This window comes from Pongo pygmaeus, chromosome 13 (assembly GCF_028885625.2).
Source record: "Pongo pygmaeus isolate AG05252 chromosome 13, NHGRI_mPonPyg2-v2.0_pri, whole genome shotgun sequence".
In the NCBI taxonomy this organism is placed as follows: Eukaryota; Metazoa; Chordata; class Mammalia; order Primates; family Hominidae; genus Pongo; species Pongo pygmaeus.
Genome location: NC_072386.2, coordinates 118374947 through 118402332, shown reverse-complemented (window position 1 = coordinate 118402332; position 27386 = coordinate 118374947). Strand labels below are relative to the sequence as shown.

Sequence of the window (27386 nt, the reverse complement as noted above, 5' to 3'; positions counted from 1 at the left end):
CCCTCTGGCCACGCCCCCGGGAACCAAGCTTTTTGAGCCGGAGGGAGGTAGAAAACTTTTATTAGCTGGAGAGGTTGAGGCCTACAGCGGGGAAAGGACTTGCCAGATTTTCGCCGCAAAGCAGGGCTATAGCGGGGGGCATAACAAGGCCTCCCAACCGAAGGTCAAGCAAGAGCTCCGAGCGTCCCACACAAATCCCGCAGGGACACTGTGACGCCGCACCACTGAAGGCGCCTGGGTTCCCGGACTCGGCCACCTCCTCGCCGCTTCCGCCCCTCAGAAGCATGGCGGCCATGTAGCCCGGCCCGGATTGGACGTTGGCGGTCGACGCCAAACAGATGGCAACGCGATTGGCTGCTGCGGGGTGATGACGTCAGGGGGCAGTGTCGGGGGAGTGAATGAGGGCAGCATGAGGCCGCGCGGCTTTTTGGGCGCGGGACAGCGGCTGAGTAGAGCCATGAGCAGATGTGTTTTGGAGCCTCGGCCCCCGGGGAAGCGGTGGATGGTGAGTGGCGTGGGGCGGCGACGTAGGGGCTCCCGGTCCCTAGCTTCAGTTCGGCCATTATGTCCCGGGAGCCGAGTGCCCCCAAATTGCTGCTCTGTTTTCTTAACTGGTGAGTCCAGTGCTCGACGGGCTCCAAACTTCCAGAAGCTCCGTTCCTGCACTAGGGCGCCCTGCCTGCCCAGCCTTCTGGAGTTCTCAGGGGTCGGGTTTCTGGGCCCCTTCTTCGCGCCCCTTCCCCACTGCAGCGTTGCTCTGCGTTTCCGCTCCTCTGCGTTGGGGCCCACGGGACGCTGTGAGATCGGGGGTGGCGAGAGTTGTTGGGCCTCAGTTTCCCTGGTGCCGCCCGCAGGTGGCTGGCCTGGGGAATCCCGGACTGCCCGGCACGCGACACAGCGTGGGCATGGCGGTGCTGGGGCAGCTGGCGCGAAGGCTGGGTGTGGCGGAGAGTTGGACGCGCGACCGGCACTGTGCCGCCGATCTCGCCCTGGCCCCGCTGGGGGATGCCCAACTGGTCCTGCTCCGGCCACGGCGGCTTATGAACGCCAACGGGCGCAGCGTGGCCCGGGCTGGTGAGTTGAGAGCGCCACGGGTGGGCGGGCAGGCCGTGGGGGTGGGGGTGGAGGCGCAGGGGCCAGAGGGGGACTGGCTGTGACAGATCCGCGGGTTCGCCTCCAAGTATCTGTTGAGCTCCAGTTGCTGCATGGCCTTGGGTACTTGGGGGGGGGCTCAGTTTCTTTATATGTGAAGTGGGATTAGTTGTGGCCCCTCATCATGGGAGTCGGGACAGTGCCTCTCTGAGCAGATGGGCAGTAACCAGGGCTGCCGTTTCCCTGTGCTAAGCGGAGCTGTTTGGGCTGACTGCCGAGGAAGTCTACCTGGTGCATGATGAGCTGGACAAGCCCCTGGGGAGACTGGCTCTGAAGCTGGGGGGCAGTGCCAGGTGAGGTCCTGAGATGGTCAGGGTTGGGATAGGGCTTCAGGCCTCCCAGTTGGGGTGGAGTAGGGCTGCTGACCCAGTCTCCACAGGAAATGGGCTGCTCTGACCCAGCCGGGACAGGGAGGGGTGGAAGGACACTGCCCCAGGGAGGCACTAACTGCCCCTCCCATATCCCTTGAAGGGGCCACAATGGAGTCCGTTCCTGCATTAGCTGCCTCAACTCCAATGTGAGTCTACCCTTTTGTTGTGCAACTGGGTCGGGTGGGCCAGGGGTCCCCCAGCACCTCGCCAAACTTCCTGGGCCTCTCTGGCTCTCCCACAGGCAATGCCAAGGCTGCGGGTGGGCATTGGGCGCCCGACGCACCCTGAGGCGGTACAGGCCCATGTGCTGGGCTGCTTCTCCCCTGCTGAGCAGGAGCTGCTGCCTCTGTTGCTGGATCGAGCCACTGACCTGATCTTGGACCACATCCGTGAGCGAAGCCAGGGGCCCTCATTGGGGCCGTGACACTAGTGGCCATGGCTGCCTGCCTGACTGTAGTGCCCACCAACCCAGCCACAGCCACAGAGCTGCCACGCCAGCCTTGGTATCTACTTTTTATACAAATCTCCTCTAGACTGTTCCAGGCTGCCTGCGGATTAAAGTGGGGGTGACTGACTGGACCAGTCCATTTCTGGAGTAGGTTCTTCTCTCTGTGTCCTACTTGGGACGTAGGGGAACTTCAGGAAGACTAAACTTTTCAAGCCTTTTTAGAGAACCAGGTGCACGCATCTGTAAGATTAAAGATGCTGGCTTGGAGGCCGGGTGCAGTGGCTCACGCCTGCAATCCCAGCACTTTGGGAGGCCGAGGCTGGGGGATTGCTTGACGTCAGGAGTTCGAGACCAGCCTGGCCAACATGGTGAAACCCCATCTCTACTAAAAATACAAAAAGTAGCTGGGCATGATGGTGCATGCCTGTAATCCCTGCTACTTGGGAGACTGAGGCAGGAGAATCACTTGAACCCGGGAGGCGGAGGTTGCCGTGAGCTGAGATTGCGGCACTGCACTCCAGTCTGGGTGACAGAGTGAGACTCTGTCTCAAAAAAAAAAAAAAAAAAGATGCTGGCTTGGAAGCTGAGGCCTCTTCAGGAGGATCCCACTCTTTCCCTGCTGGTGGGGGAGGGAACAACAGGGTCCAGCCAACCCCCCTCCCAGGGCACGTGTGGGCATGCTTTGGCCCGCTGAGGCTTGGCCACTCCTTTCTTCAGCCCATTTTACAGATGGGAAGGCTCAGAGAGATCTGGTTACATCCCCAGGGCCACACAGCTGTGGCCTGGCAGAGCCTCAGTTTGCACCCAGGACTGGCTGCTATCTTGCTTTCCCTGGGGCCCCTGGCACCCTCACCTCAGGGCTGCTGTGTGCCCGGAAGGTCCCCACACGGGTGATATATGACAGCAGCCTGAGGTCCTGGGGGTTGGGTGGGACATGGGCCTGGCGAGGTACCAGGCCTAGATCCCCCGGCTGGTAGGGGGTGATGTCAGAGAGCTGCGGCAGCAGAGACCCAGTCCTGGGCAGCTGGATGCTGGGCTGGCTGTGGGGAGGGGGCCGAGGGTCACAGAGCCTTCGGCGAGCCAGGTTTCTGGCCCAGGGTGAGCCGAGCACTGTCCCCATGGCTGAATGCCTTTGCCCTGCTCTCTATGGCCGGCTCTGAGGCCACACAGGGCCACTTGCTCACCTCTCCTTGGGTGGGCCATGGGACTGTGACTCCCGGTGGGGACACACAGCCTTCTGAGGTCTCGGGACCACAGTGGAGCCGAGCATGACCAGCAGTTGCTGCAGCATCTCCTTGTGCCATGGCTGGAACGTCACGTCAAAGTCGCTGTCCTCTTCATCGGGGTGCATCTGTTGGTGAGGGTGGGGTGACAGCAGGCCCACAGTGGCCCCAGTACCCACCCTCCTCCAGGAAATTCCAACCTCAGTGCCCATTTCCACAAAGTTTTCCCTGTCTGTGGTGGGATACCCATTCTTCAGTCTGGAAGACTGAGGCCCGAGACCTTTCAGAGCCTCAGAGAAGGAATCCAACTCCTTTAAGACCTTGGAGGGATCTTTGAAGGCCAGAATCAGCGAAGGACAGACTTTCCAGGAGTCTCTCAGGGAAAAGAGGGGCCTCTGATCCTGAGGCTGCCCCTTCTCTGCAAGCAGCTTCCATCTTGGGCTCACTCCCCCTCCCTTTGCGCCCTCCCTCCCTCCCTTCTGCTCACCTGCAGAATGTTCTGTAGGAAGGAGGTGGCCTGGACCAGAGCCGCCTCCAGGCTGGCCCGAACCTTCTGCTCATTAGCCAGTTTTTGCTGTAGCTGCTGCAAATCCACCTGCTTCTGCTCCAGCTGCAGGCTCAGCTGGTCTCTCTGGCTCCTGGACCCCAACTGGGATGAGTCAACAGCCTTCCCCCTTCCCCAGGACTGGGGCCACCTGGGGCCAGGGGCCCTGCCATTTATCTCCAAGCCCACAGGGGCCCCCATCCTGCCCCAAGCCTCAGCCTGTCTGGCAGGCTTCTGTAGAGAGGGGAAGTCACTGGCCTGGGTCGTGGGATCAGAAAGAGCTGGGCCGGAGCTTGGCCCCAGCCTGCCCCCGCCGCCCGCCCCTCCACGGGCCATACGCACTTCAGTGCCTGGTTGTCCACCTGCAGCTGCAGGGATCTCTGCTCCAACTGGCTCAGCAGTAGGCGCAGCTCCTGGGCCTCCTTGGTGTCCTGCTGCTGCTCCTGGCACTTCTTGGTCAGCATGAGGATGATCTGCGGGTGCGGACAGGTGGCCATGCCCTCAGCCTGCCCTGTCCCCCAGCTGCAGACACAGCCAGGCCTCCCGTGTTCCCCTATGCGGAGCGGCCAGTGAGCTCTCCAGGGCTGGGCTCTGCTTCCATAAGTTATGGGGGCTTTAAGTATATACAATCCGGAGCTAGGCCCAGCGCCCTGCAGCCCCCACAGGAGGCCCAGTCCTCTCTCTGCTGCCTCCCTCCCTCCTGACTTGACTGCCCCGACTCTGCCCCTGCAGGGCCCCCAGGGTGGCCTCCTGCCTTTCGTGCCAAACGCCCTGTGCTGAGTCCTGCAGGCACACCTTCTGGTGGCCTCTTTTGTGCCTGGCCATGACCTTCTGGGTGTTCTCCAGCAGCTCCAGCTGTTTGCACAGATTGTTCTGGCTTCCCTTGAGTTGCTCATTCTCCCGCAGCAGCTTCATGCCTTGCTGGGAGACCCTGGCCATCTGCAGGCTAATGCCGTTGTTCTCTTTGATGGCCCGCTTGGTTGTCTCCCACATCCGGTTCGTGGTCACCTTGTGGAACTCATTGGCCACGAGGTTCACGCGCTGGATGATCTCTTTCCTCAGTCTGGCCAGAAAGGTGGGAGGGGAAGGGGTCAGACAGAGCAGGCACAAGCCCTGGGCACACCGCTTTGTGAGGTTCCCAGAGCACCTAGGGCTGTTAAACACCAGCATGTTCTCTCTCTGGGAGGGTTGGGGCTATGGGCGGGAGGCTTTCCCTGTAGATCCTCTGGACCTTTGTAATTGGTACCATTTCGATGTACTCTCACCTGTTAAGTAAACATGATTTAATCTAAATAAGTGGCAAAAGGAAGCCCTGGGAGTCTCCAATGCCAGCGTGAGGACTGCAGCTGGGAGCTTATTCCTTTTCTCCCACCTCTCCAAAATCACCAGCTGGGATTCCAAGGAGTAGCAGGTTGTGGGGGCGGGGGTCAGTTTCCCCATCTAACCCCCCAGTTAGAAGCTGAGGCCTGAAGACTAGGATGTTCGTAGCCCCAGGGATGAAGCCTCCAAAGGCCCGAAAGGGTGCCCCGTTTGCCCACCTGTCCTTGTCCAGCACCGACTTCTTCTCCAGGTTGTATGCATAGTCCCTGAACTCATTCTCCTGCTTCCGCACCTGCTCCTCCAGCAACGTGAACTTGTCCGTGACCTCCTCTTTCTGCAGCCGGAACTCCTCCAGGGCTGCCAGCTTCCCCCCTGGCCGCCACAGCGCACAAGGCCCAATGATGGGCTGCCTCAGAGGACAGGGCCTGGCGAGGACCTTAAAGATGCCCCTTAGGTCCCTGTCCCTTCCTGTGCGCCCTGTGCAGTCTCAGTGGGGCAGGTCTACCATCCCCCACCTACCCTGCCTGGCCCTGTCACCTTTACTGCCTTCATCTGGGTTGCCCTCCCTCCACCCCTCCATGAATGTTATGAAGCTTTGTTCAGGTTCCACCTCCTTCAAGAAGCCTTCCTTGATACTCTCATGAAAGTGACAGTGACAACAACAACTGTATTTTTTTTTTTTTTCTTTTTGAGACAGGGTCTTGCTCTGTCACTCAGGCTGGAGTGCAGTGGCACAGTCACAGCTCACTGCAGTCTCAACCTCCCAGGCTCAAGAGATCCTCCCACCTCAGCTTCCCAAGTAGCTGGGACTACATACGTGCACCACCACAGCTGGCTAATTTTTGTATTTTTTTGGTAGAGATGGAGTGTCGCTATGTTGCCTAGGCTTGTCTCAAGCTCCTGGGCTCAAGCAATCCTCCCGCCTTGGCCTCCTAAAGCACAGGGTTTACAGGCATGGGCCACCACGCCCAGCCAGCAGCTGGACTGTATATATTCTCTGGGTTAGGTTCTAATGCCGTCTGACATTTGAGCCTCACAACCCTTGCCAACTGGGGGACCTTGGTCACGACACTTCACCTTTTGAGGTGCTTCCTTGTCTACAAACTGGTTGGGGGATGTTTCCAGCTTCGTAGGATTGCTGGGACAATTAAGGAAGACAGTGTGTGCCAAGCAGCATGTGGCTATTATCCCTGTTTCCCAGGTGAGAAACAGGGTCAGTGATAGAGCTGGGATGTGTGCCTGCAGGCTCACCAGCCAGTCCCCTCCTCACCAAGGATGATGTTCTCCGTGGTGAGCTGGTCTTTGGTCTCCTGGAACTCGTGGCGCACCTGGGCTAGCTGCGCCTCGAAGGCATCCTTCTCCATCTCTTTGGCTAGCTGCAAGTTCTGGAGCTGCTCGTTGAGGTCTGTGATCTCATCAACCTGCTGGTTGAGCGTGCGCTTGAGGAAGGCCACAATCTCCTTCTTGTTATTGGCCAGCTGCTCGAACTCCTGGCGGAACAGCTTCTCCTGCACAGCCAGCTCATCCCACTTCCGCTGGTACCTGGGGCAGGGGCGGAGCCATGGTCCAGGGGTCAGGCTGGGCAAGCCAAGCCTCTGGTGCAGCTGGGCCCACTCTCCTGGACTCCCTGTCCCGTAAAGGGGCATTTGAGATTCCTTGTGATCAGAATCCAGCCTCATCTCCCACTATGCCCCTTGATCTGGCAGTCATGACCACAGCCAATGCCTGTGCTTAGCATGTTATTTTCATTACATCACTAGAATGTAAACTCCATGAGGGCAGGGCCTTGTTACGTTTACAAGTATGTCCCCAACACCTGTGCCTGGCAGATAGCAGGTGTGCAGTGTGTTTGTTAAATCGTTACAACAACCTATAAGAATGTAGGTACTATGATGATTTTATACCTATTGGACAGATGAGGAAACTGAGGCTCAGAAGGATAAAGTAACTCTGAGTTTGTAAGTGGCACAGCCAGGACTTGAACCTGAGTCAGTCTGATCCCCAGAAGCAAGGCTCTTAGCCACAATGCCTGCTGCAGTGGGCCAGCTCTCCATCCCTCCATAACTCTTCCACACTTTCCAATCCCAAGTCTTTGTACCTGGCATCTCCCTTACCTTTTTCCATCCAGTAACCCTGGTGTTTTCTCCTCAGTGGACCCTTCTTGGCCCTGAGCCACATTTGTGGCCCTCTCTTTGGTGCTCCTGTAAGTTGGCCCTTGTCCCACTGAGTGGTCAAAACCTAGTAACATGTCCCTCTCCTCCACCTCTGTATTCCCAGGGCTTGGCAAATAGTAAGCACCCAATAACTCTGTTAAATACATTTGCTTTGAATACATTCTACCTGATGTCTCAGCTCGAGGGAAGTTTGTGAATTTCAAGGGAAGTGTGTTAATCAGTATCACATAACCAATTTCGTGGTTTTCAATGGAATAATTGAAGTTACTTGAAAAGTTTTTTTAAATTTAATTAATTAATTAATTTATTTTTGAAATAGAGTCTCGATCTGTCGCCCAGGTTGGAGTGCAGTGGCACGATCTCGGCTCACTGCAACCTCCGCCTCCTGGGTTCAAGTGATTCTCCTGCCTCAGCCTCCTGAGTAGCTGGGATTACAGGCACATGCCACCACGCCCGGCTAATTTTTGTATTTTTAGTAGAGACGGGGCTTCAACATGTTGGTCAGGCTGGTCTCGAACTCTGCCCTCATGAACTGCCCACCTCGGTGTCCCAAAGTGCTGGGATTACAGTCGTGAGCCACCGTGCCTGGTCTGGAAAGTTGTTTTACATCATAATTTAGTTGACCACCATCTTTCAAATAGTGACTGCACACAGAGTATTTCAGGGGTGTGGGCTGAGGAAGCAGTCTTGCATAGGGGAGTCAGGAGGCCAGGGCTCCCATCCTGGTGCCTCCTCTTCCTGGGGGTGACTTCCCTTCTGTGAGCCTCAGTCTTCCCCATCTGTGCAATGGGGATGGCATCAGGACCTCTCTAGTAAGACTGCTGTGAGGACTCAGTGAGCACCAGCACGTGGGCTGCCTGGCACCACAAGGGACTCAGCATTAGCTGTGGTTACCCACAGCATCAGTCACCTGGGGAAGAGCTGCCGCCTACTGGTTTGTCTTTTAAGGTCACCCTGAGACGGGCTGGTGCCTCACAACTGGGAGGAAACTGGTTGTAACATAAGAAAATGATGGACAGGTGAACATGGCTCTGAAAGAAGAGTTAGAGGATCTCCCCCCAGCACTACGTCACACACAAAACTGGCTCCAGAATAGAATGTCACAGCCATGGAGGGGGAATCAACCTTCCCCACTTACATTTGGGGAAACTGAGGCCCAGCATGGAGAAACAACTGGGCTCATGTGCTGGGTGGGTCAGTGGGGCACAGGTGCCAATGCCAGGAAGTGGAAGTGGGGCCCGGGGGTCCACCTGTCTGCCAGAGGGCTGTTTCCACCCTTTCATAAAGCCTGTGATCCCATGGGGCAGGAGTGAGGCAGGGGGAAGTGGGGATTGCCTGGGGTGGGGCCACGAGTTAGCATCGTGGGCCCAGGGTTCTAGGAGCTGGGAAGGTGGGGAAACCCATTTACCCTCAAAATCGTGAAACCTCCCAAAGGTACATATGAGGAAATGAGGCTGGGGTCGGGATGGGGTCCGGACATCCCAGGGGAGGTCAGAACACAGGCCTAAGGCCTCTTGGCCAAACCTGCATGGGGGCCACATGGGCATGGGCTTCTGACCCAGGGCACCAGACTCCTGCCCGCCAGCCCACGCACCGGGCCAGCCGGTCCTCCAGGTCTCGGATCTGGATGTGGTAGAACTCCTTCATCTCCTCGGCCAGAGGCGGCTCCACGGCCACCACCGGCTCCTTCTTGCCCCCTTTCTTCTTCTTGACTTCAAGCTCCTTGCCTGCCTTGCTCACACTCTTTTTGGGAGCCATGGCTGATGGCAACCAGGGCTCCAGGCCCCAGGAAGAGGCCAGGTGGTTGCTAAGGAAGCTGGTCCCATACATAGCAACAGGCCGAGGAAGCGAGGCTGGGCTTAAAGGGCCCCTGCCCTCTTCTTGCTGGGTGCCAGTACCAGGTCCCACTCCAAGGCAGATGGCCTCAGTGAGGCCCCAGGCCCAGGAGTCCCAGGCCATGGCAGGCAGGATGCCTGGCTCCCAGGGCAACTTTTTGGGCTTCTGGGGACAACCTTCTTTCCCCCACGGGGAAATAAGCACCATGGGGAATGTTCATGTGGGTCAGGGCCCTGGAAATCACCATCCTTTCCTTTGTGCTGATCAGAAGATGGACAACACTAACCCTGGGCACACAAAGCCTGTTCTGCAGCTGTGGCCTGGGGTGACAGTGTCCTGGCATGGGTGCGTTAGGGGGTCCAGCTGATGGGGCCCTGGCCAGCAGCTGGGTGCCTCTATGGGCTCCATCCCCAGCCCCGATCTCAGCCAGCCATGCCTGTGTGCCTGCCTGTGTTCCCCACCAGCCCAGGCACCCACTCCCTGGGACGGTGGGCAGGTCCTTTCCATCCCTGTCGTCCCAGGGCTTGGCACTTAGCAAGAGATGGCTATAGCACCACCCCGAAAAACTCTGACAATAGCCAAGGGGAATGGTAGTGGTACTTCAGCAAATGTGGTTTCTTGGAGCAACTAGATCTTGTGAGTTGTAGGACCCTTGGGGCGGGGGCAGGGGGATGAGGAGAGCTTGGGGGCACGGAGAGGGGTCAGAAACACAGGGAGGTGGGGGCATTTTTACTGTTGGTGATGAGAAAGTTCAGAGAAGTGATTGGTTGGTCAAAAGTGGGCTCACATTTGGGCTCTGTCTGACTTCCAGTGGGTCCTTGGGCCAATGGCCTGAACCCTGCTCTGTGAAAGAGTTCACAAGACCACATCTGTAAAGTTCCCTGTGCAGGGATACAGTCCGGGGATGCTGGGGGCACTTAGTGAGTGGTGGCCCACGAAGCTCCCGCCCACTTTGTGTGGTAGGCAGGCAGCTCCTGGAATTTCCGACACCCCTGGACCGCACCTGTGGTGGTCTGCCCTTCCCAGGGTGCCTGTTCCCTGCAGGGCAGCCCTGGGAGGGCAGAAATGTGACTGGCAGAGGGAAGAGACCCCCACGCTTCTGCACAGGCCTCAGCCTGAGTGCACTCACAAGTGAGGGAGCTCTGGCTGCCCAGGCCTTGTGGGGAGAGGCGGGAGGCCTGGCCCAGTGCCCTTCCAGCTCAATGCAATGCCCCTGCTCCTGCTGGACATTGCCCCCTCCCCCACCTGAACAGCTGCTCCCACAGGAGCCTAGGCGGGCAAAAATTCCCACAGTGCTCCCAGCTGACCGGGGGCCTCCCCGTGCCTCCCCCATTTCTATTCTCGTTTCCCCAGGCCCATCGCAGAGGGTAGCTCTGAATTCCCAGCTTAATGGGGCCCACAGCCCCTCAGGCAGCCCACAGAGGGTGTCAGCTTGGAGACCTGCCCTCCTCGCCTTCATCAGCACCAGGATGGCTTTGTCAGCACCACGTGGCAGGAGGGACGAGCTGAACTTCTAGGCAGGGAGGGGACGCTGCAGGGTGGAGGGAGAGCACTTTCTGGGGTTTGCTTGGAGACTCTCCCCAAAGGTCCCCACTTTGGACCATAGGCTGCTACTTGCCACAGGGGCACTGTCTCATTATCGCTTCTCCAGCTGCCTTCCGTAGTCTCTTGGGGACTGAGACTGATGGGCCCAGAGCTGCTGGATCTGTGAGACACAAACCCTGCAGGAGCTGGGTCTTCTGAGGGGAGTCGGGCAGTGCACAAAGCCATGCAGACTGCAGCACCGGCCAAGGACAGTGGACAGTGGCCTGGAGCACTGTCACCTCTGGGAGGCTTTGGAGGGAACAAACCTAGGCCCTAGGGAGGCAGGGAGGCCAGGCATCATTAAACATGCCCTTGGCCAGGTGCACTGGTTCATGCCTATAATCCCAGCACTTTGAGAGGCCAAGGTGGGAGGATCACTTAAGACCAGGAGTTAAAGACCAGCCTGGGCAATATAGCAAGACCTCCATCTCTAAAAAAAAAAAAAAAATTAACCAGGCGTGGTGGCATCCGCCTGTAGTTCCAGCTACTCAGGAGGCTGAAGTAGGAGGATTGCTTGAGCCCAGGAATTCGAGGCTGCAGTGAGTTATGATCATGCTACAGGATCTCTGTTCACGACGCCATCTGGTCTGAGTTAGGTAGAGGCCAATAAAAGAGGCAGTTAATCTACAACAAGGTCAGTGATGGGGAGGGGGAGTTCTGGTCTCTGGTCTTTCCTCATCATTTACAGAATGGGAACAATGGGGAAGAGGGTTAAGCTCCAGTCTAAGAGGCAGATCTGCAGAACAGGCTCCGTGACCCACATCACAGTCACATATCTCTCAAGGCTTAAAGTGGTTTTGGGGTTCCAACAACTTTTACATTTTTTTCTTTTTTTTTTTGAGATAGAGTCTCGTTCTGTCACATAGGCTGGAGTGCAGTGGCACAATCTTGGCTCGCAACCTCTGCCTCCTGGGTTCAAGCAATTCTCCTGCCTCAGCCTCCCGAGTAGCTGGGGACTACACGCACGCACCACCACGCCTGGCTAATTTTTTAAATTTTTTTGGTGGAGACGGAGTTTCATCATGTTGCCCAGGGTGGTCTCAAACTCCTGATCTGAGGTGATCTGCCCGCCTTGGCCTCCCAGAGTGCTGGGATTACAGGCATGATCCACTGCACCCAGCTAGCTTTTAAATTTTACGTACTCTCACATGTAGGATACCCAGCTGGTATCAGAGAATTAGTGTGAAAAGTAACAAATATTTGGTGTCAGAAAAACACCATTTCTCCCCCTAACTCTCAAGCTGTGTGTTGTGGAAGTTTTACCTGGGGTGTTATACTCTAGGCAGGTGTGGTCAAAAAGACAGGGGCTCTCCTCCCAGCTCCTAGTCTGGCTCTTCATTTCGCCCTGGGAGGGGAAGGCCGCTGGCCTTTCTCTACACAGAACCCCACCCCTCCCTGCCCATCCCTGTGTTGCAGCATCTCTATTGCAAGCAGGTACAGCAGAGAGGACTTTCCCACAAGGCCCACCTGGAGCGTGGAAGCTCTTCTTCAGGTGCGGCAGGTTGAGAATGCTTGGGCCCTGCTGGCCCACCTCCAGCTAGCTCATAGGATAGAGGCTTTTTCACACCAGGCGGGGCGAGACCAGCTGAGAATACCAGTGGCTGACACCCCCTGGCACCCACTTATAGAGCAGGGTGTGACTTAGGAAAAGTAGGTCCCTCCCCCAGTTTGGGTGCTGTGGCACGTGGGTTTTTGCTCTGGGGAAAGAGGCAGGGGAAGAGAACAAACGGCTCTGTCACTCTGCCGAGGGGACTCAGTTTACTTCTGTCACAGCTTCAAAAAATCCATCTCTAAAGGTTGTCAAAGACAAAATTACAACCGATCAGTTTAAATATCGTAATTGACTCTCTTTCTCTTTCCCTCTCTCTCTTTCTCTTTCTTTCTCTTTCTCTCTTTCTCTTTCTTTCTTTCTTTCTCTTGCTCTGTCGCCCAGGCTGGAGTGCAGTGGTATGATCTCAGCTCACTGCAGCCTCCACCTCCTGAATTCAAGTAATTCTCCTGCCTCAGCTTCCCAGGTAGATGGGACTACAGGTGTGCACCACCACACCCAGCTAATTTTTGTATTTTTAGTAGAGATGGGGTTTCACCATGTTGGCCAGGCTGGTCTCAAACTCCTGACCTCAGGTGATCTGCCCCCCTCAGCCTCCCAAAGTGCTAAGATTACAGGCGTGAGCCACAGCACCTAGCCTTAATTGGCTTTTATTTATTATTCTAGAATTGGGCAATAGAATGAGTGTCCCGATTTGCTGAACAGAGGAGGCTGGTTTTACAGATAGAGAAGGCTGACAAAAGCAGAAACAGAACAAAAAGTGGATTGGTTGTTTCAAAGTGACTTTCAGCTGTGCACAGCGGCTCACGCCTGTAATCCCAGCACTTTGGGAGGCCGAGGCGGGTGGATCACCTGAGGTCAGGAGTTCGAGACCAGCCTGGCCAACATGGCAAAACCCTGTCTCTACTAAAAATACAAAAAAAAGTTAGCCAGGCGTGGTGGCACATACCTGTAGTCCCAGCTACTTGGGAGGCTGAGGTAGGAGAATCGTTTGAATCCAGGACGCAGAGGTTGCCGTGAGCTGAGATCATGCCATTGCACTCCAGCCTGGGTGACAGAGCAAGACACTGTCTCAAGAAAAAAAAAAAAAGAAAAATAATGACAAATGTTGGCAAAGCATGTCACAATGTCACAGGCTCATGTCAAAAGCCCAGCACCTGGCACCTGATGAGTTCGCAACAAATGGTTGTGGTGATGATAATCATGATGATGATTTGTCAATTAAGATGACACAAACACGCCGTTTTTTATTTGTTTATTTGTTTTTTGAGACAGGGTCTCACTCTGTCTCCCAGGCTGGAGTGCAGTGGCACAACCACAGTTCACTGCAGCCTTGATCTCCTGGGCTCAAGTGATTCCCCACTCCCACCTCCACCCAGTAGGAGGGACTACAGGTGCATGCACCACCTCCGGCTTTTTTTTTTTTTTTTTTTTTTTTTGAGACGGAATCTCACTCTGTCGCTCAGGCTGGAAGTGCAGTGGTGCGATCTTCGCTCACTGCAAGCTCCACCTCCTGGGTTCACGCCATTCTCCTGCCTCAGCCTCCCAAGTAGCTGGGACTACAGGTGCCCATCACCATGCCCGGCTAATTTTTTGTATTTTTAGTAGAGACAGGGTTTCACCTTGTTAGCCAGGATGGTCTCGATCTCCTGACCTGGTGATCCGCCCGCCTCAGCCTCCCAAAGTGCTGGGATTACAGGCATAAGCCACCACGCCCAGCCTACCTCTGGCTAATTTTTAAACAATTTTTTTTTTTAGAGACGGGGGTCTCCCTGTTTTGCCCAGGCAAACTTCTCGAACTTCTGGGCTCCAGTCATCCTCCTGCCTCGGCCTCTCAAGGTGTCAAGATTACAGGCATGAGTCACCATGCCCAGCCAAACATGCCAATTTTTTTTTTTGAGACGGAGTTTCACTCTTGTTGCCCAGGCTGGAGTGCAATGGTGCGATCTTGACTCGCTGCAACCTCTGCCTACCAGGTTCAAGCAGTTCTCCTGCCTCAGCCTCCCGAGTAGCTGGGATTATAGGCATCTGCCACCACGCCCGGCTAATTTTGTATTTTTAGTGGAGACACCGGTATTTCTCCATGTTGCTCAGACTGATCTGGAACTCCTGACCTTAGGTGATCCGCCCACCTTGGCCTCCCAAAGTGCTGGGATTACAGACGTGAGCCACCGCGCCCGGCCCAAACATGCCAATTTTTAAAGATTTCAAGTAGATTGGGCACTTTACCAGGGAAATGACTGGAACGTTCAGGTTCATCAGCTCTGAGATGAAGAGCACTTTCTTTAGCAGGTCAGGTACTCCTGATCCTTGGGCTGGAGCCTGTCCGGCAAACAGCTGAGTCTTGATTAAGTGCATTCATTCATTCATTCATTCATTCATTCATTCCCTTTCTTTATTCAACTAATAGATCCCTGCTCCTGTGCCCTTATTAAAGTGAGTGGCCCCGTGTGTGTTGGGGAAGACGTGAATCAGATGTGAACACAAGTAGCAGAATTACACCTGTGATTTGGTACTATGATCCGTTAACTTGAAAAAAATCACATGATTTATAAATTTGGGAAAGGAGAAGAGGAGACTCCTTTAGAGGAGGTTACAGCCTGCAAGGTGGTCATCCCACAGGCTAGGAAGCGTGCCTCCAGCCAAGACCAGAGACAGGTAGGAGAAGGGGTTGGGGTAGGAGCTTTATGCTGAATGGGTTGGCTAAACATATATATTCAGCAGATTGTAGGAGGGGCTATGCATATTCATGAAGGTGGTTTGACACATGCATATTGAACAAACCCGCATGTACCATTCGACCCATGTTTACTTTGGGGTGGAGACTTGGCATTTAAATATATTACAATTAGGCCCTATTTGTCGAAAGGGCTTTTCAGAAAATGAGGGCACACAAGTGCTCTGTAAACTGGCCAGAGCCAGTCCGTAGTCTTCTTATCTGGAGAAAGTTGCTGAAATCAGCCTCTTGTCCAATGAAAGCTGTAGTTATGGCTGGTGGAACAGGTGGTCAGTCCCTCAGCCTCTGGGAGCTGGGTGAATTGTAATTGTTTTAATATTTCTTATCTCCAGGCCATCTAGAACTTGTTTAGCTGCTAGAGAAAAAGAAAAGCTTGTGGCAAGTGTGGAGTGTGTGACTTAATCCTCACCTGCCATGGCCCGAGGTCTTGTTTATAATTTGATACTGTATTGCCATAAAGTCTGTTCTGCCAGTCTTCTGATCTCTGTTGTAACATGAATGCTGGTCGGTTGTTGTTTCTAAACTGTGAAACAGAGAGGCTTCATGAGGCGTGTCTGACCCCCTATCTCATCATGGCTGGGAACTGTTTTTAAGGTTTTTCTGGGGTTCCTTAGCCAAGGGGGACTCCATTCAGTCAGTGAAGGGCTGATTTCATTTTTAGTTGACAGAGGAAAGGTACAGAGAGCTCCAAAAGCACGAGGAGGAGCCAGGAACGGCCCCCATCACGGAGGCGCTAGGCTTAGAGGAGGAGATGCTGCCCATAAGGGGTGTGGGTGGGAGGTGGAAAGACAGCAAGTACAGGGCCTAAGGCAAGAAAAACAACTCAAATTTGATGAAGGCCAGAGAAGCTGCAGCTGAGAGAAGGAGGGAGCAGGCAAGAGGGGGTCAGAGAGACAGCCTAACACGTAAGCTTCCTAGACCAGAGAAGGAGCAGTGCAGTATTTGATCAGCAGCAGAAGTGCAGGTTCCAAGTGGCTTTATTTTTATTTGACTTTATTATTTTTTTGAGACAGTCTTGCTCTGCTGCCCAGGAAGGAATGCACCACAACCGGCTAGTTTTTGTATTTTTAGTACAGACGGGGGTTTCACCGAGTTGGCCAGGCCGGTCTCGAACTCCTGGCCTCAAGTGATCCGCCCGCCTCGGTCTCGGGAGGCACTTATATTATTCCCATTATATTGATGGGAAAATTGAGGTTAAGTAACTTCTCCAGGTCACACAGGGAAGTCAGGAGTCAAATCCCAGGCTCAACTCCATAGCCCATCTGGTAACCATTATGCAATAAACACTGAAAATTAAAAGTGCCTGTTCTCCTAGGAAGAGACTGTTCTGGTAACAGCTAACTCCCAGAACCAGTTTTTTTTTCCCCCCCCGATAGCCCATTTTGTTTTGCTCAGCACAGTCTTTCATCCTACTTTAGGGAATCACATGGAAAAAATATGGAACGCTTCACCAATCTGCGTGTCATTGGTTCCAATTTTAGTATTCGTACTGCCTAACCCAGCACCCAGATAGAATGACCAACACTTCACAACCCCGCCTCGGAAAGCCAGCCAATCAGCAACCGTCTTACTCCAGGAACCCCGCCTCCAGGGCCAGAGGCGACCAATCCCTAAACAGCCCGGCTAGTAGTCGCTTACTAGTCCCGGAAGCCCGGCCTCCCCAAGCCCAGTCCCGAGGCCGCGTCTGATCCGCCGCGTGACCGGTGTTGGGTGTCGGCCTTTTCCTTGCTCCCAGTGTTTCGGCCTAGAGTGTCGGTTCCGCGTTGGTTGAGGGGAGTGCGGGCGGCCGGGCAGAAGGCGCCCTGGCGGCAACTCCGAGTGGAGTCCCACCGTTGCCAGAGCGCCGGGGGTTCCTCGGGCATTTTGGCTTCTGTGAAACACCAAGAAGTTGTCCTTGGCCGGGCGCGGTGGTTCACACCTATAATGCCAGCACTTTGGGAGGCCGAAGCTGGCAGATGACTTGAGGTCATGAGTTCGAGACCAGTCTGGCAAACATGGTGAAACCCCATCTCTACTAAAAATACAAAAACTAGCCTGTAGTCCCAGTTACTCCGGAGGCTAAGGAGGGAGGATCGCTTGAACTCGGGAGGGAGAGGTTGCAGTGAGCCGAGATCACACCGCTGCACTCCAGCCTGGGCGAGACTCTGTCTCAAAAAAAAAAAAAAAAGTTGGTCTTGTGGGAAGCCGCTGTTGGGACAGGGACAGCCCCAGGGGCGGCTAATTCAGGACCTTTAACCCATCCCTTCTTTTTTTTGCTGTTTTTTCTTAGAAACAGACAAGGTGGTGGATTCCCCATACCATTACACCCTAGATCCAGGGATTCTATATCCACAGGGAGGGGCGCACGTGCTTCAGAGAGAATGGGTAGGAATTTGCCCCACCCATTTTTATTTTTTGAGACAGGGTCTCACTCTGTTGGCCAGGCTGGAGTGCTGTGGTGCAATCATGGCTCGCTGCAGCCTTGACCTCCTGGGCTCAAGCAAGCCTCCCAAGTAGTTGGGGTTACAGGCATGTGCCACCAGGACTGGCTAATTTTTCTTTTTCTTTTTTGTAGAGATGAGGTCTCACTGTGTTGCCCAGGCTGGCCATGAACTCCTGGGCTCAAGTGATCTGCTCTCCTTGGCCTCTCAAAGTGTGGGATTACAGGCATGAGCCATTGTGCCCGGCCTGTTTTTTTTCTAGTAGTCATTCTAATAGGTATGAGGTAGTGGTTTTGAGTTGTGTTTCCCTAATGATTAGTGAAGTTGAGCATCTTTTTATGTGCTTATTTGCCATTTGTATAATTTATTTAGAGAAATGGCTATTCAAATCCTTTGCCCATTTTTTCTGGTTTTGATTTATTTTTAAATAGATTCAGGGTCTTGCTATGTTGCTTTGGCTGGTCTCAAACTCCTGGGCTCAAACCATCCTGCCACCTGAGCCTCCGAAGTAGTTAGGACTACAGGCACACACCACCAAACTTCTGCCCATTTTTAAGTCAGATTGTTTTTTGTTGTTGAGTATAGGAGTTCTTGCATCTGGATATTAGCCCCTTATCAGATACGTGATTTGCAAACAGATTTTTCCCACTCTGAGACTGCCTTTTTCACCCTGCAGATTGTGTCCTTTGATTGTAGCTTTAAATTTTGAAGTAGAACAATTTACTTTTTTCTTGTTTTGTCTGTGCTTTTGGTGTCATCTGAGCAAGCAATTTTAATGATAAACAGAGCAAGCACTATCTGAGCACTTCCCCTTCATAAAGAGGCAGCACTCCTACCAGGAGGAGACTCAAATTCTGCTCAGCACCATTCAACCCAGTTGTAAGAGGGAGCGCATGTTTTCAGTGTCCTTCCACATAGTCTGCCACGGACACTTCCCACCAGCCTTGTCATCTGGTGCTGGAGGTCAACAGCTGCTGTTTTTTGTTTTTGTTTGAGACAGAGTCTTGCTCTGTCACCCAGGCTGGAGTGCAGTGGTGTGATCTTGGCTCACCACAACCTCTGCCTCCCGGGTTCAAGTGATTCTCCTGCCTCAGCCTCCTGAGTAGCTGGGATTACAGGCACAAGCCACCATGCTCAGCTAATTTTTGTATTTTTTGTAGAGATGGGGTTTTACCATGTTGGCCAGGCTGGTCTTGAACTCCTGACCTCAGGTGATCCGCCCACCTCGGCCTCCCAAAGTGCTGGGATTACAGGCATAAGCCACTATGCCCGGCCAGCAGCAGCTGGTTTTACAAACTTCTTGCCAACAGTTGGTGCCACTTTTTACTCCAAGGAGCGTAACTCAGATCCCTGTCTCTGTAGTTTGGGTTTCTTCCCAACCTTTAGCAATGGAATTCATCAGTTTCATTCTAGAATGTATTCTTTAGTGCTTGGTCTGGAAAAATGGGCTTGGCTTATGGACTAGGTTACTGTGCTTCAGTTGAAATTGATTGAAATATTTGATTGAAGTAACTGAAATAACTAAAATATTTCAGTGTGTTCATCCACTCTTTGACAATGTTCTATTATAACAGGTAATGCACAGGGGACCAGGCAGGTATAACTCACTGGCCCAGGAAAATCCAATTTGTATTGTACCACTTTATTTCCACCACTCTTTTTCTTCTTTTTTGTTGCTTATGTAAAATCATCATCCTTGAAGAGTCATTTGTTCCAGCCTATACAGACTCACACTCTGTATTCACACTGGAATCCCACTGTCTGCTTATACCGAGAATGTTTTCTTTCTTTTTTGAGATGGAGCCTTGCTCTGTTCCCCAGGCTGGAGTGCAATGGCACAATCTCGGTTCACTGCAACCTCTGCCTCCCGGGGTCAATGATTGTCCTGCCTCAGCCTCCCAAGTAGCTGGGATTACAGGTGTCCACCACCACGCCCAGCTAATTTTTTTGTATTTTTAGTAGAGATGGGGTTTCACCATGTTGGCCAGGCTGGTTTCGAACTCCTGACTTCAAATGATCCACCCTCCTCGGCCTCCCAAAGTGCTGGGATTAACAGGCGTGAGCCACTGCACCCGGCTGTTAATGTTTTTCTGATAGTGGAGGGCTCTGGAGTCAGACGGCTGTGTTTAAATCTAGTCTCTGCCATGTACTAACTGGAGGGCCCTAGCCAAGTTGCTTTGTCTCTATGTGGTTTTGCTTCCCCATATGTAAATAGGGTTAATAATGGCACCTAACTCCTAGAGTTGTTGAGAAGATTCAGCAAGTCACATACAAAGCACTCAGTGCCTGGCACATAATAAGTGCCATATATTATTTATTTATTTACAGACGGTCTTGCTGTTGTCCCAGCTGGAGTGCAGTGGAAATCACAGCTCACTGCAGCCTCAAACTCCCGGGCTCAGGTGATCCTCCCACCTCAGCCTCCTGAGTAGCTGGGACTGCAGGCACATGCCACCATGCCAGGGTAATTTTTTAATTTTTTGTAGAGACGGTTTCACCATGTTGTTCAAGCTGGTCTCAAACTCTGGGCTCAAGTGATCCACCCTCCTCAGCCTCCCAAAGTGTTGGGATTACAGGCATGAGCCACTGTGCCTGGCCTTAATATATAACCACAATCAGAATGATTATATTAATACGTTCTTTTTTTTTATTCAGTGAAGTACTTTTAAGCCCGTGGCTCATTTGGAATTGAAGATATAAGACAACAATAATAACCATCCCTCCCCCATGGCCAGTCACTATCCTGACTTCGTTATTTGTCATTCTCACGCATGTTTTCACACATTTACAACATATGTATCCATAAGCAATATATGGTGCTTTTTATGAGGTTTTGAAGTGCCGCGGTTTGCCACGGTTACTACGGGACTGAATGAAGGAGGACGAACGCAGAAATGAAAACTTAGAAGAAACTGTTTTAAAAGAAGGAGTCAGGGGAAGAAGAAGAGGACTCCCTGCTTCTAGTAAGCAAAAGCAGCAGCCCTTTGTATTTACTGGGTAGAAAGAGCAGGGAAGAGGAGGTAATGGTTGGTCAGCTGCTTAATTGACCACAGGTTCACATTATTGCTAACAGGCTTCAGATGTACCAAATCACAAGAAAACTGCGCTTAGGGAGTGACTGCCCTCCACATTCCTTCTGGGCGGCAGATGCAGTTTGTCAGTTTGCCAACATTCTGCATTTATGAGAACAGTTTGCTGTTTACTCATATAGCCTCCAGGATACTGAGCTGATCACGACCCTCACTCTTTCAGCCTGCAACATTGAAGCTTTATATAAATGCACTATCCTGTTTGTATCCTCCTGTACTGTGCTATTTTCACTCATTGTTAAGTGTCTGAGGTCTATTCATGTTGATATATGCAACTGTGTGTCATGCATTTTTAACTTCTTTAAACTCACCATTGGGTGAATATACAGTTTATCTGTTCTCTTGTTGATGAGCATTGGGCTTTTTTAAATTTATGAGACTATTTATTCTTTTCTCCCCAGGCTTGGCTTGGACTCATTGTCAACAGCAGCAGCAACATCATCATCACCACCATCATCATCATCGTCAATGGCTGCGCCCTCACTGTGCTTCCTGGGAGCGTGGCTCAGCTTCCCGCCTCCACGGGCACTACAGGAGGGAACAAAGTCACCTGTCAGGATCTTGTGAAAAGAGACCAAGGGTGGATTTAACCCAGGTGTGCTGATGCTGAAATCTGTGCTCCTAACCACTCTGGCCTTCTGCTTCCTCAGGAACAAATGCTTGGTGTCATTCCGAGGTGGATGCACAGGCCCCCAGCAGTGTCTGCTGAGTCCCACAGCCTGGACCAGGGCCTCTGGAAAGGCACAGTGCCTGGCTGCAGCTCACAGACCTGGTTTTAGAATGGCTCAGTTGGTGTTGCATGCTTTGGGTTGTTTTGAAACTCCCTGCTCCTCCAAGGATATTTAACAGCGTTGGAGACTTTTTAGCAGTGGCCTGTGGGTTCCATCTCTGCTGGGTAACACGGGAGGACCAGGGCTCTGGCCAAGAACCTAAAGGGCCACACTCGTGTGCTCTTGGGTGGTAGGGAAGGGGTACAATGGAGAGAGGTGACAGAAAGCTGGGACAGAAGACTTCAGATACCAAGGAGACACTAGAAAGCCACTCCCAGGAGCTTGGAGGGACAGATGATCCTGGGAAGCAGCAAACACTGCTGCTTTTGCTTTAATGTAAATTTGGCTTAGAACAATTGAGAATTTTAAAAATTCCAATCTTGGATCTCGTTCCAAAGCCTTCTGTTTGCTGGTGAACTAATGATAAAGATAATGGGGGCCAGACACAGTGGCTCACGCCTGTAATCCCAGCAGTTTGGGAGGCTGAGGCAGGCCAATCGCTTGAGCCTAGGAGTTCAAGACCAGCCTGGACAACACGGTAAGACTCCATCTCTCCAGAAAAATACAAAAATTAGCTGGGCATGGTGGCACGTGCCTGTGGTTCTGTGGTTCCAGTTACTCGGGAGGCTGAGGTGGAAGGATCACCTGAGCTCGGGAGGTCAAGGCTGCAGTGAGCTGTGATTAGGCCATTGCACTCCAGCCTGGGCAAGGGAGTGAGACCCAGTCTCAAAACAACAACAACAACAAAACAACAACAACAACAACGACAAGACAATGGGTGTCAGGGGAGTGAGCTTTCTGAATTTCTGCATCTCTCTGAGCCTCAGCTTCCTCATCTGTAGAATGGGAGAGGATCTGCTTAACAGACAAGTATGTGAGGGGCCTGGCATGGTCATCAATGGTTGTTCCCTCCTAATGAGGCATGTCTCACCAGACTATAGCAGGCTGTGGTGGTGCAAATTCCACCAACTGCCCTGGAGTTGGTAGCTTTCTCAGTGCTATAAAGGAGATCAGGATCAGAATGAGAATGATGGGGGAAAAAGAAGTAGAGACAGAAGTCCCTACAAAGGGTCTCACTCCCCTGGGCCCAGCATTCTAGCAAGTTTCCTGTGTGGCCTCGACCCTCACTTACGGGTCCACTCTGAGAGCTGGGCCTACCTCATTGCAGTCTTCTTAGGTCAGGAGCAGGTTCCAAGACAAGCAGGACACGCACCAGCTTCCATCCTGGAGAAAAGTTCATTATACACGTAGGGTGGATGGTGCGGCAGCAGGAGCAGAGGAGAGGAGTAACGCTGGTGAAGTGACCTCACTGCATGCCCTAAATACACAGGCACCACATGATTGGAGAGGGAGCATCTGCAAAGATGGAGCCCTGCAGTGTCTGCGTTAGAAAAGCATTCTAAGGCTGAGGTGGGCGGATCACCTGAGGTCAGGAGTTCAAGACCAGCCTGACCAACACGGCAAAACCCTGTCTCTACTAAAAATACAAAAATTAGTTGGACATGGTGGTGGGTGCCTGCAATCCCAACTACTCGGGAGGCTGAGGCAGGAGAATCGCTTGAACCCAGGAGTCAGAGGTTGCAGTGAGCTGAGACTCGCCACTGCACTCCAGCCTGGGCGACAGAGTGAGACTCCATCTCAAAAAAAAAAAAAAAAAAGGAAAGACAGAAAAGCATTCTAGATAAGGAGAAACACGGTGGAAGAATGGCCTCATCTCTAGGCAGCGCCCTGTTGCTGCTAGGGGCCCAAGACAAGCTCCATGGCTAGTCCCCAGTGCGAGGCGGCTACAGATCTAACGGAAGCAACGGGGACCTGGGTCCAGAAGACTCCAGAAGACTCCATGCCTCCTCTGCGATGAAGCACTGCGAAAGCTTTCTCCTTCCGTTGCCCAAAGGAAAGCCAGACTGGAGCCCCCTGGACACCGGGAAGGGGTGCTGATTTCTTTATTAGACTCAAGTGCTTTAGTACAGAATGGTACAGAGATGATATATGTTTGTGCTTCAATACTTTCAAACACTGAGATTCTGATAATTTTAAGGTAAACAAGTTTCAAGACAGACTAGCTTTTTTAAAATATCCTTTTGATAAATTATTTTTATATAAATAACAGAGAAAGGGAAACCAACATCTTCAACAAACAAGGTCCTGAAGCATGAGCACTGTTTGGTCCGAGGGAGAGGACAGAACAAGCAGCGGGAATAAGACACCCGGCGCAGGTGCCTGCGGTTCCGTCCTAAGGAAATCAGGTCGTATAAGTTGGGAGGGAGACGGGGAGAGATCCGACGACTAATCTCAGTGCAAGGGGAGATTTCAAAGCTTTGAGAAGAGAACACCACAATGCAGCGAGCGGAGAGGGCAGGGAGCAGGCTCTGAAAGGGAGGCGGAGGTGGCGCCGAGCTCGCGTACAGCACTTTAAGAGGACATCACTAGACAAGTAATACACACATGGCCTGCAGGAGGTCAAGGGCGGCGAGGGGGCTGGGCAGGGGACATTTTTGTGACTTCCACTGTTATTATATTTCACAACAGCAGCAGCACAAATGGTGTGCTCACCACTGGAGAATGAGAGCTGCTGAGTCTTGAGGATGGCGAGACAGCCTTCCTGCATTTGCTGCTTTAGTTTCTGCTTTAGAGCTGAGTTTTATACAGAGAATAAAATGATCATCTTCTCTTACAAACACGATGATGTATGACCCCACACGACACAAGGTATTATGAAGTATCTGAAACTGAGGATAATCTGACTGAAGATGCTTGCTGAGAGGGTACAGGGTCTGTGTGAGTCCAACGGGCCAAGAACCTTCTCCACAGCCATAGCCCTCTGTTCAGGGGCCTCCAGAACCCATCTGTTCTGGTCCATTCCTGACCCTTGAACGAAGGCTGACTAGGGAAAATGAGCTGTTGGGATGATGCCTGGGGACAGAAGGGCCTGGGCCACAGGCTCCAGACTAACTGTTTTTCCAAAGAAATGGAGGCTTCCAGCGGGAGTTTGCTTCTCACCTGTCAGGGCACTGTGACTTACAATGGAGGACTTCCCTCGGGATCACAGCACTGTGGACACAGGCTGGGGAGGGGGCAGTGACAGGCTGTGGAGGAGGACGCTGGCCTGGCTTCGTGCAGACACCCCAGCCTCCACCCACAGCTGCACTACCGGGGGTATGAGACTCTGGGAAAGGCAAAGAGGTTTGTTCCACCTCGGACCTCCTGAGATATCCCGATTGTCACCTCCCAGGTTATTTGGATGAGAGCAGGCACTGAGGGGTAGGGACTGGAATGAAGATAACAGATTAGTCCTCAGTGTGAAATACTCCAAGAACACAGACATCTCTGTGATTCTCAACAAGGACAGGAACAACCCCAAACAAGGTTTTAAAAACACCCAAATTTCTACCGTTCCATACCCAAGCAATGTGCACATGTCACCCAGGGTTATGTACAAGGTCACAAATCCTAAATAACGAGGAGAAGGCGTCCATTCATCCTAACAGTCCAGAAATTTCTCCTGCTGTGCACCAATTGCACGTGAACTTCTCTTTTTAGGATACATATATAAGATACTCTTTTTAAAAAACACAATGCATTATTTTCTTTTGTTTCAAACGAGAAGAGGGCATCACTGAACACGAGAACGCAGCAGCAACAGTGCCAGCCAGGGCGTGCAGGGCTGGGGAGGCAACAGACGCAAAGGAACTGAGGCGGGCGGTGGTGGGAAGCTGCGGAGCGCTGTGGGATGGGGACGTGTTTTGGAGGGGCGACTTTTTTTTTAACTGCTTATTTCTTCATCTGTTTTATTCAGTTTCTTCAGTGTGTCCAGCAGTTTCTGTGGGGTGAGGATGTGCGTGGATCCTGGAGGAGGCAGAGAAGACAGTGAGCTTGCCAGTTCTGGTTTCTAACACTTCCTTTCCTGCGCTTCTTGATTCCCAGATCTGCACCCACCCCCCTCCCCCACCCTGGTCTGGGTCTAGTGGAAGCCAGGAGGGGAGTCAGGATTGGGGTTAGGGTCCCGTCGCAATAGGCCTGGGAGATATTTGGGGGCTGTGGATAAACAAAACACGTCCTCTGGCTCAGGCAGGGTCCCAGGCTGCACCAAGGAACGAACCGCCTCACCAACAGGGTGCAGAGCCATCTGCAGGTGATGGGCAGCTGCGTTTCTAATTCACTCTTAAACTCCAGGTGAAGCCAGGGAGAGAAATTCCAAACATGGCAAGGGGGGAAAGGTTGAAAATGGGGTCAGAGTTGGTAGGGGGACCATGTGTGGAAAGCATGGTGCCTGATAGAGGAAGTTGATAGGCAAAGCCCCCTGGGAGAATCCACTGACCTCTGGGAGCCAGCCAGTTGGTACTGCCCTGGTGGGTGGGACCTCAGGTGTGAGAGGGAAAGGGCCAGGGGACCTGAGGTCTTACCTTGCAGAGACCGCGTATTGTAAGAGATTAGAAATGCTTGCAAAAATTTAAGCTAATGGAATTAGATATACTTCTACTGCAAAAATAAAAATAAAAATAAATGAAAGTCTTTGTCATAAGGAGAGAGAGAGAGATCTAGTAAGTGCAGTAAAAAAAGATGCATGGCTCGTGTGGTTTGGACATGGACTTAAACAGAACAGAGGTGACCGGGGTGGTGTGTGGGTGAGCATGAGGCCTGCACGCATGCAGCAGTGCGCTTCAAAGAAAGGTCCTGGTGGGAGACAAGAACTGAACAAAAGAGACCCGTACTTGAAAATGTGCCTCCCTGGAGATGTAGCAAAGGAATGGGCCTTCATGGGAGCAGGGGAGCGGAAACCATCGGATGCTGGATTTCCACCCCAAGGGCAGGCAAAAGAAGGCTTTGGCTGGCTCATTGGGCATGACTCCAATACCAGGGTCCCTATGCCTTTGACCACTAACTACTCGCTCAGCTGACCCAAGACTGCTGGAACTGCAGCCCTTCCTGGTCATTCCAGACTAGCAGAAACTTGGAAAGCCATCTCTGTTCTTCCAACATCCCTTTCTCTGCAGTTCAGGCCCCAGCTGCCCACTCCCGGCTGAGTGAGGAACTTGTTCTCGGCACGATGCCCTGTGCAGGGGCCTACAGGGGCCTGCGCTGGAAAGCTGACTCATCATTCTGCAGACCTGAGGCTCCTTCAGCAAATGCGATGCAGGTTTCAGGAGTGTGTCCCTGGGCTTTTTATAGCACTCCTTTCCCCTGAAGTCCACTCATTTCTGTGACCTTACCACTCCTCCTGCTAGTCCTAAAAGAGGCCAAAGGCTGCTGTACAAATGAGGAGAAAGGACGCATATTACAAGGCTTGCCCCAAACTCTGAAGAGTGAACCATTGCCAGGATGGGGGGGCCCTCCAAATTGCAACTCCGTGTAGCCCACGTGTCCAGATGCTGAAAGACGGCCTCTCCTGCAGAGCGTGGGGATTCGCTTGGGAGCTTCCTCATTACAAGCAACAGCAAGGAGCGCATGTGCCAGAGAAAACGTCCCTGAGGCCCTCCTTAGCCATCCAAATGACTCCAGGAAATAAGAGGGCAGACTCATCTTAAAGGAAGCATCCGAAGGGGTTCCTCTGATCAGATGCTGATTCCAAAGTCCTCCCTATCTTTGCTGATATGTAAATCTAGGATTTGGGAGAGGCCAAAGAGAGGTTAGGGAATTAATGCACTAGAAGTGTCTGATATTATTTAATCACTGACCATTCATTGCTCCCAGTCTTGACTGAAGAACAATAATTCTAGGACTGAGTATTGGAGACAATCAGTGAAGCCTCAAAGACCATCGGCAACAGGCTCTGGCCTAGGCCTTCACCTATGTGGTTTCTTTAAGGGGACCAGACTAGCTGGTGTAAATGCTGATCATCAGAAAGCCAATTCTTCACACTCAGTCATCTGTGTTGTTTTAATAAATTGGTCAAGCTTTTCACCACCATAAACATTGCAAATTAAGCTGAGTGAGTCCATAATCCACATTTTGCACACGTTCTCATTTTGAATCCACAGATGGCTGACCATGTTGGCTTTCCAGAATAGAGCAGCAAGTGGGCCCTATTGCTCTGAGGGTCCTATTTAGTCCCTATAACTGGAAGATTATGAAATGTAAACAGTGGTCTCTAAAAACTAAGTTGAGGCCCATCTACCTGACTGTCTACATGTTTTCAAAGCTGTGGGCCAGACACCGCAAGCTCTGATGG

The 27386-nt window shown here is 52.5% G+C and overlaps 3 protein-coding genes across 9 annotated transcripts in view; 1 reads left to right on the top strand and 2 right to left on the bottom strand.

Annotated features, from left to right (window-relative positions):
• Nucleotides 1-43: 43 nt before the first annotated feature.
• On the bottom strand, nt 44-9054 carry CFAP157 (cilia and flagella associated protein 157). 3 transcript variants are annotated; one of them, XM_054501356.1, is made up of 9 exons: nt 8827-9035; nt 6329-6600; nt 5277-5430; nt 4534-4801; nt 4081-4211; nt 3682-3832; nt 3156-3322; nt 2825-3011; nt 2023-2211 (listed from the first exon to the last, which is right to left on the bottom strand). In XM_054501356.1, the coding sequence occupies exons 1-9, from the start codon at nt 8988-8990 to the stop codon at nt 2140-2142; spliced, it is 1566 nt and encodes a 521-aa protein (XP_054357331.1). In that variant the 5' UTR covers nt 8991-9035; the 3' UTR covers nt 2023-2139. The 3 variants fall into 3 exon arrangements, with proteins under 3 accessions (XP_054357332.1, XP_054357331.1, XP_054357333.1); XM_054501357.1 differs by lacking the exons at nt 2023-2211; nt 2825-3011 and adding an exon at nt 44-795 and having other exon boundaries at nt 8827-9023; XM_054501358.1 differs by lacking the exon at nt 2825-3011 and having other exon boundaries at nt 8827-9054.
• On the top strand, nt 285-23628 carry PTRH1 (peptidyl-tRNA hydrolase 1 homolog). 4 transcript variants are annotated; one of them, XM_054501369.2, is made up of 5 exons: nt 285-505; nt 855-1074; nt 1346-1445; nt 1624-1669; nt 1765-7397. In XM_054501369.2, the coding sequence occupies exons 1-5, from the start codon at nt 368-370 to the stop codon at nt 1945-1947; spliced, it is 687 nt and encodes a 228-aa protein (XP_054357344.1). In that variant the 5' UTR covers nt 285-367; the 3' UTR covers nt 1948-7397. The 4 variants fall into 4 exon arrangements, with proteins under 4 accessions (XP_054357344.1, XP_054357343.1, XP_054357347.1 ...); XM_054501368.1 differs by lacking the exon at nt 1765-7397 and adding an exon at nt 20849-23628 and having other exon boundaries at nt 368-505; XM_054501372.2 differs by lacking the exon at nt 1346-1445 and having other exon boundaries at nt 368-505.
• The window catches only part of STXBP1 (syntaxin binding protein 1), a 78899-nt gene continuing 74647 nt past the window's right edge, over nt 23135-27386 (bottom strand). The window contains exon 19 of one of the 2 annotated variants that reach the window (XM_054501355.2): nt 23135-25063. In XM_054501355.2, the coding sequence (XP_054357330.1) occupies nt 24981-25063 (83 nt within the window). In that variant the 3' untranslated portion in view covers nt 23135-24980. The remainder of the gene's footprint in view (nt 25064-27386) is intronic. The other variant, XM_054501353.2, reaches the window with a different exon arrangement.

Excerpts from the sequence above, each read along its gene's own strand:
- PTRH1 (XM_063650337.1), top strand. The coding sequence starts at position 368 with ATGACGTCAGGGGGCAGTGTCGGGGGAGTGAATGAGGGCAGCATGAGG. Across the intron at positions 1,075-1,345 it reads GCGCAGCGTGGCCCGGGCTG|CGGAGCTGTTTGGGCTGACT; the intron begins GTGAGTTGAGAG and ends CCCTGTGCTAAG. Across the intron at positions 1,446-1,623 it reads AAGCTGGGGGGCAGTGCCAG|GGGCCACAATGGAGTCCGTT; the intron begins GTGAGGTCCTGA and ends TATCCCTTGAAG.
- CFAP157 (XM_054501356.1), bottom strand. The coding sequence starts at position 8,990 with ATGGCTCCCAAAAAGAGTGTGAGCAAGGCAGGCAAGGAGCTTGAAGTC. Across the intron at positions 3,833-4,080 it reads GTGGACAACCAGGCACTGAA|GAGCCAGAGAGACCAGCTGA; the intron begins GTGCGTATGGCC and ends GTTGGGGTCCAG. Across the intron at positions 3,323-3,681 it reads TCCTACAGAACATTCTGCAG|ATGCACCCCGATGAAGAGGA; the intron begins GTGAGCAGAAGG and ends CCTCACCAACAG.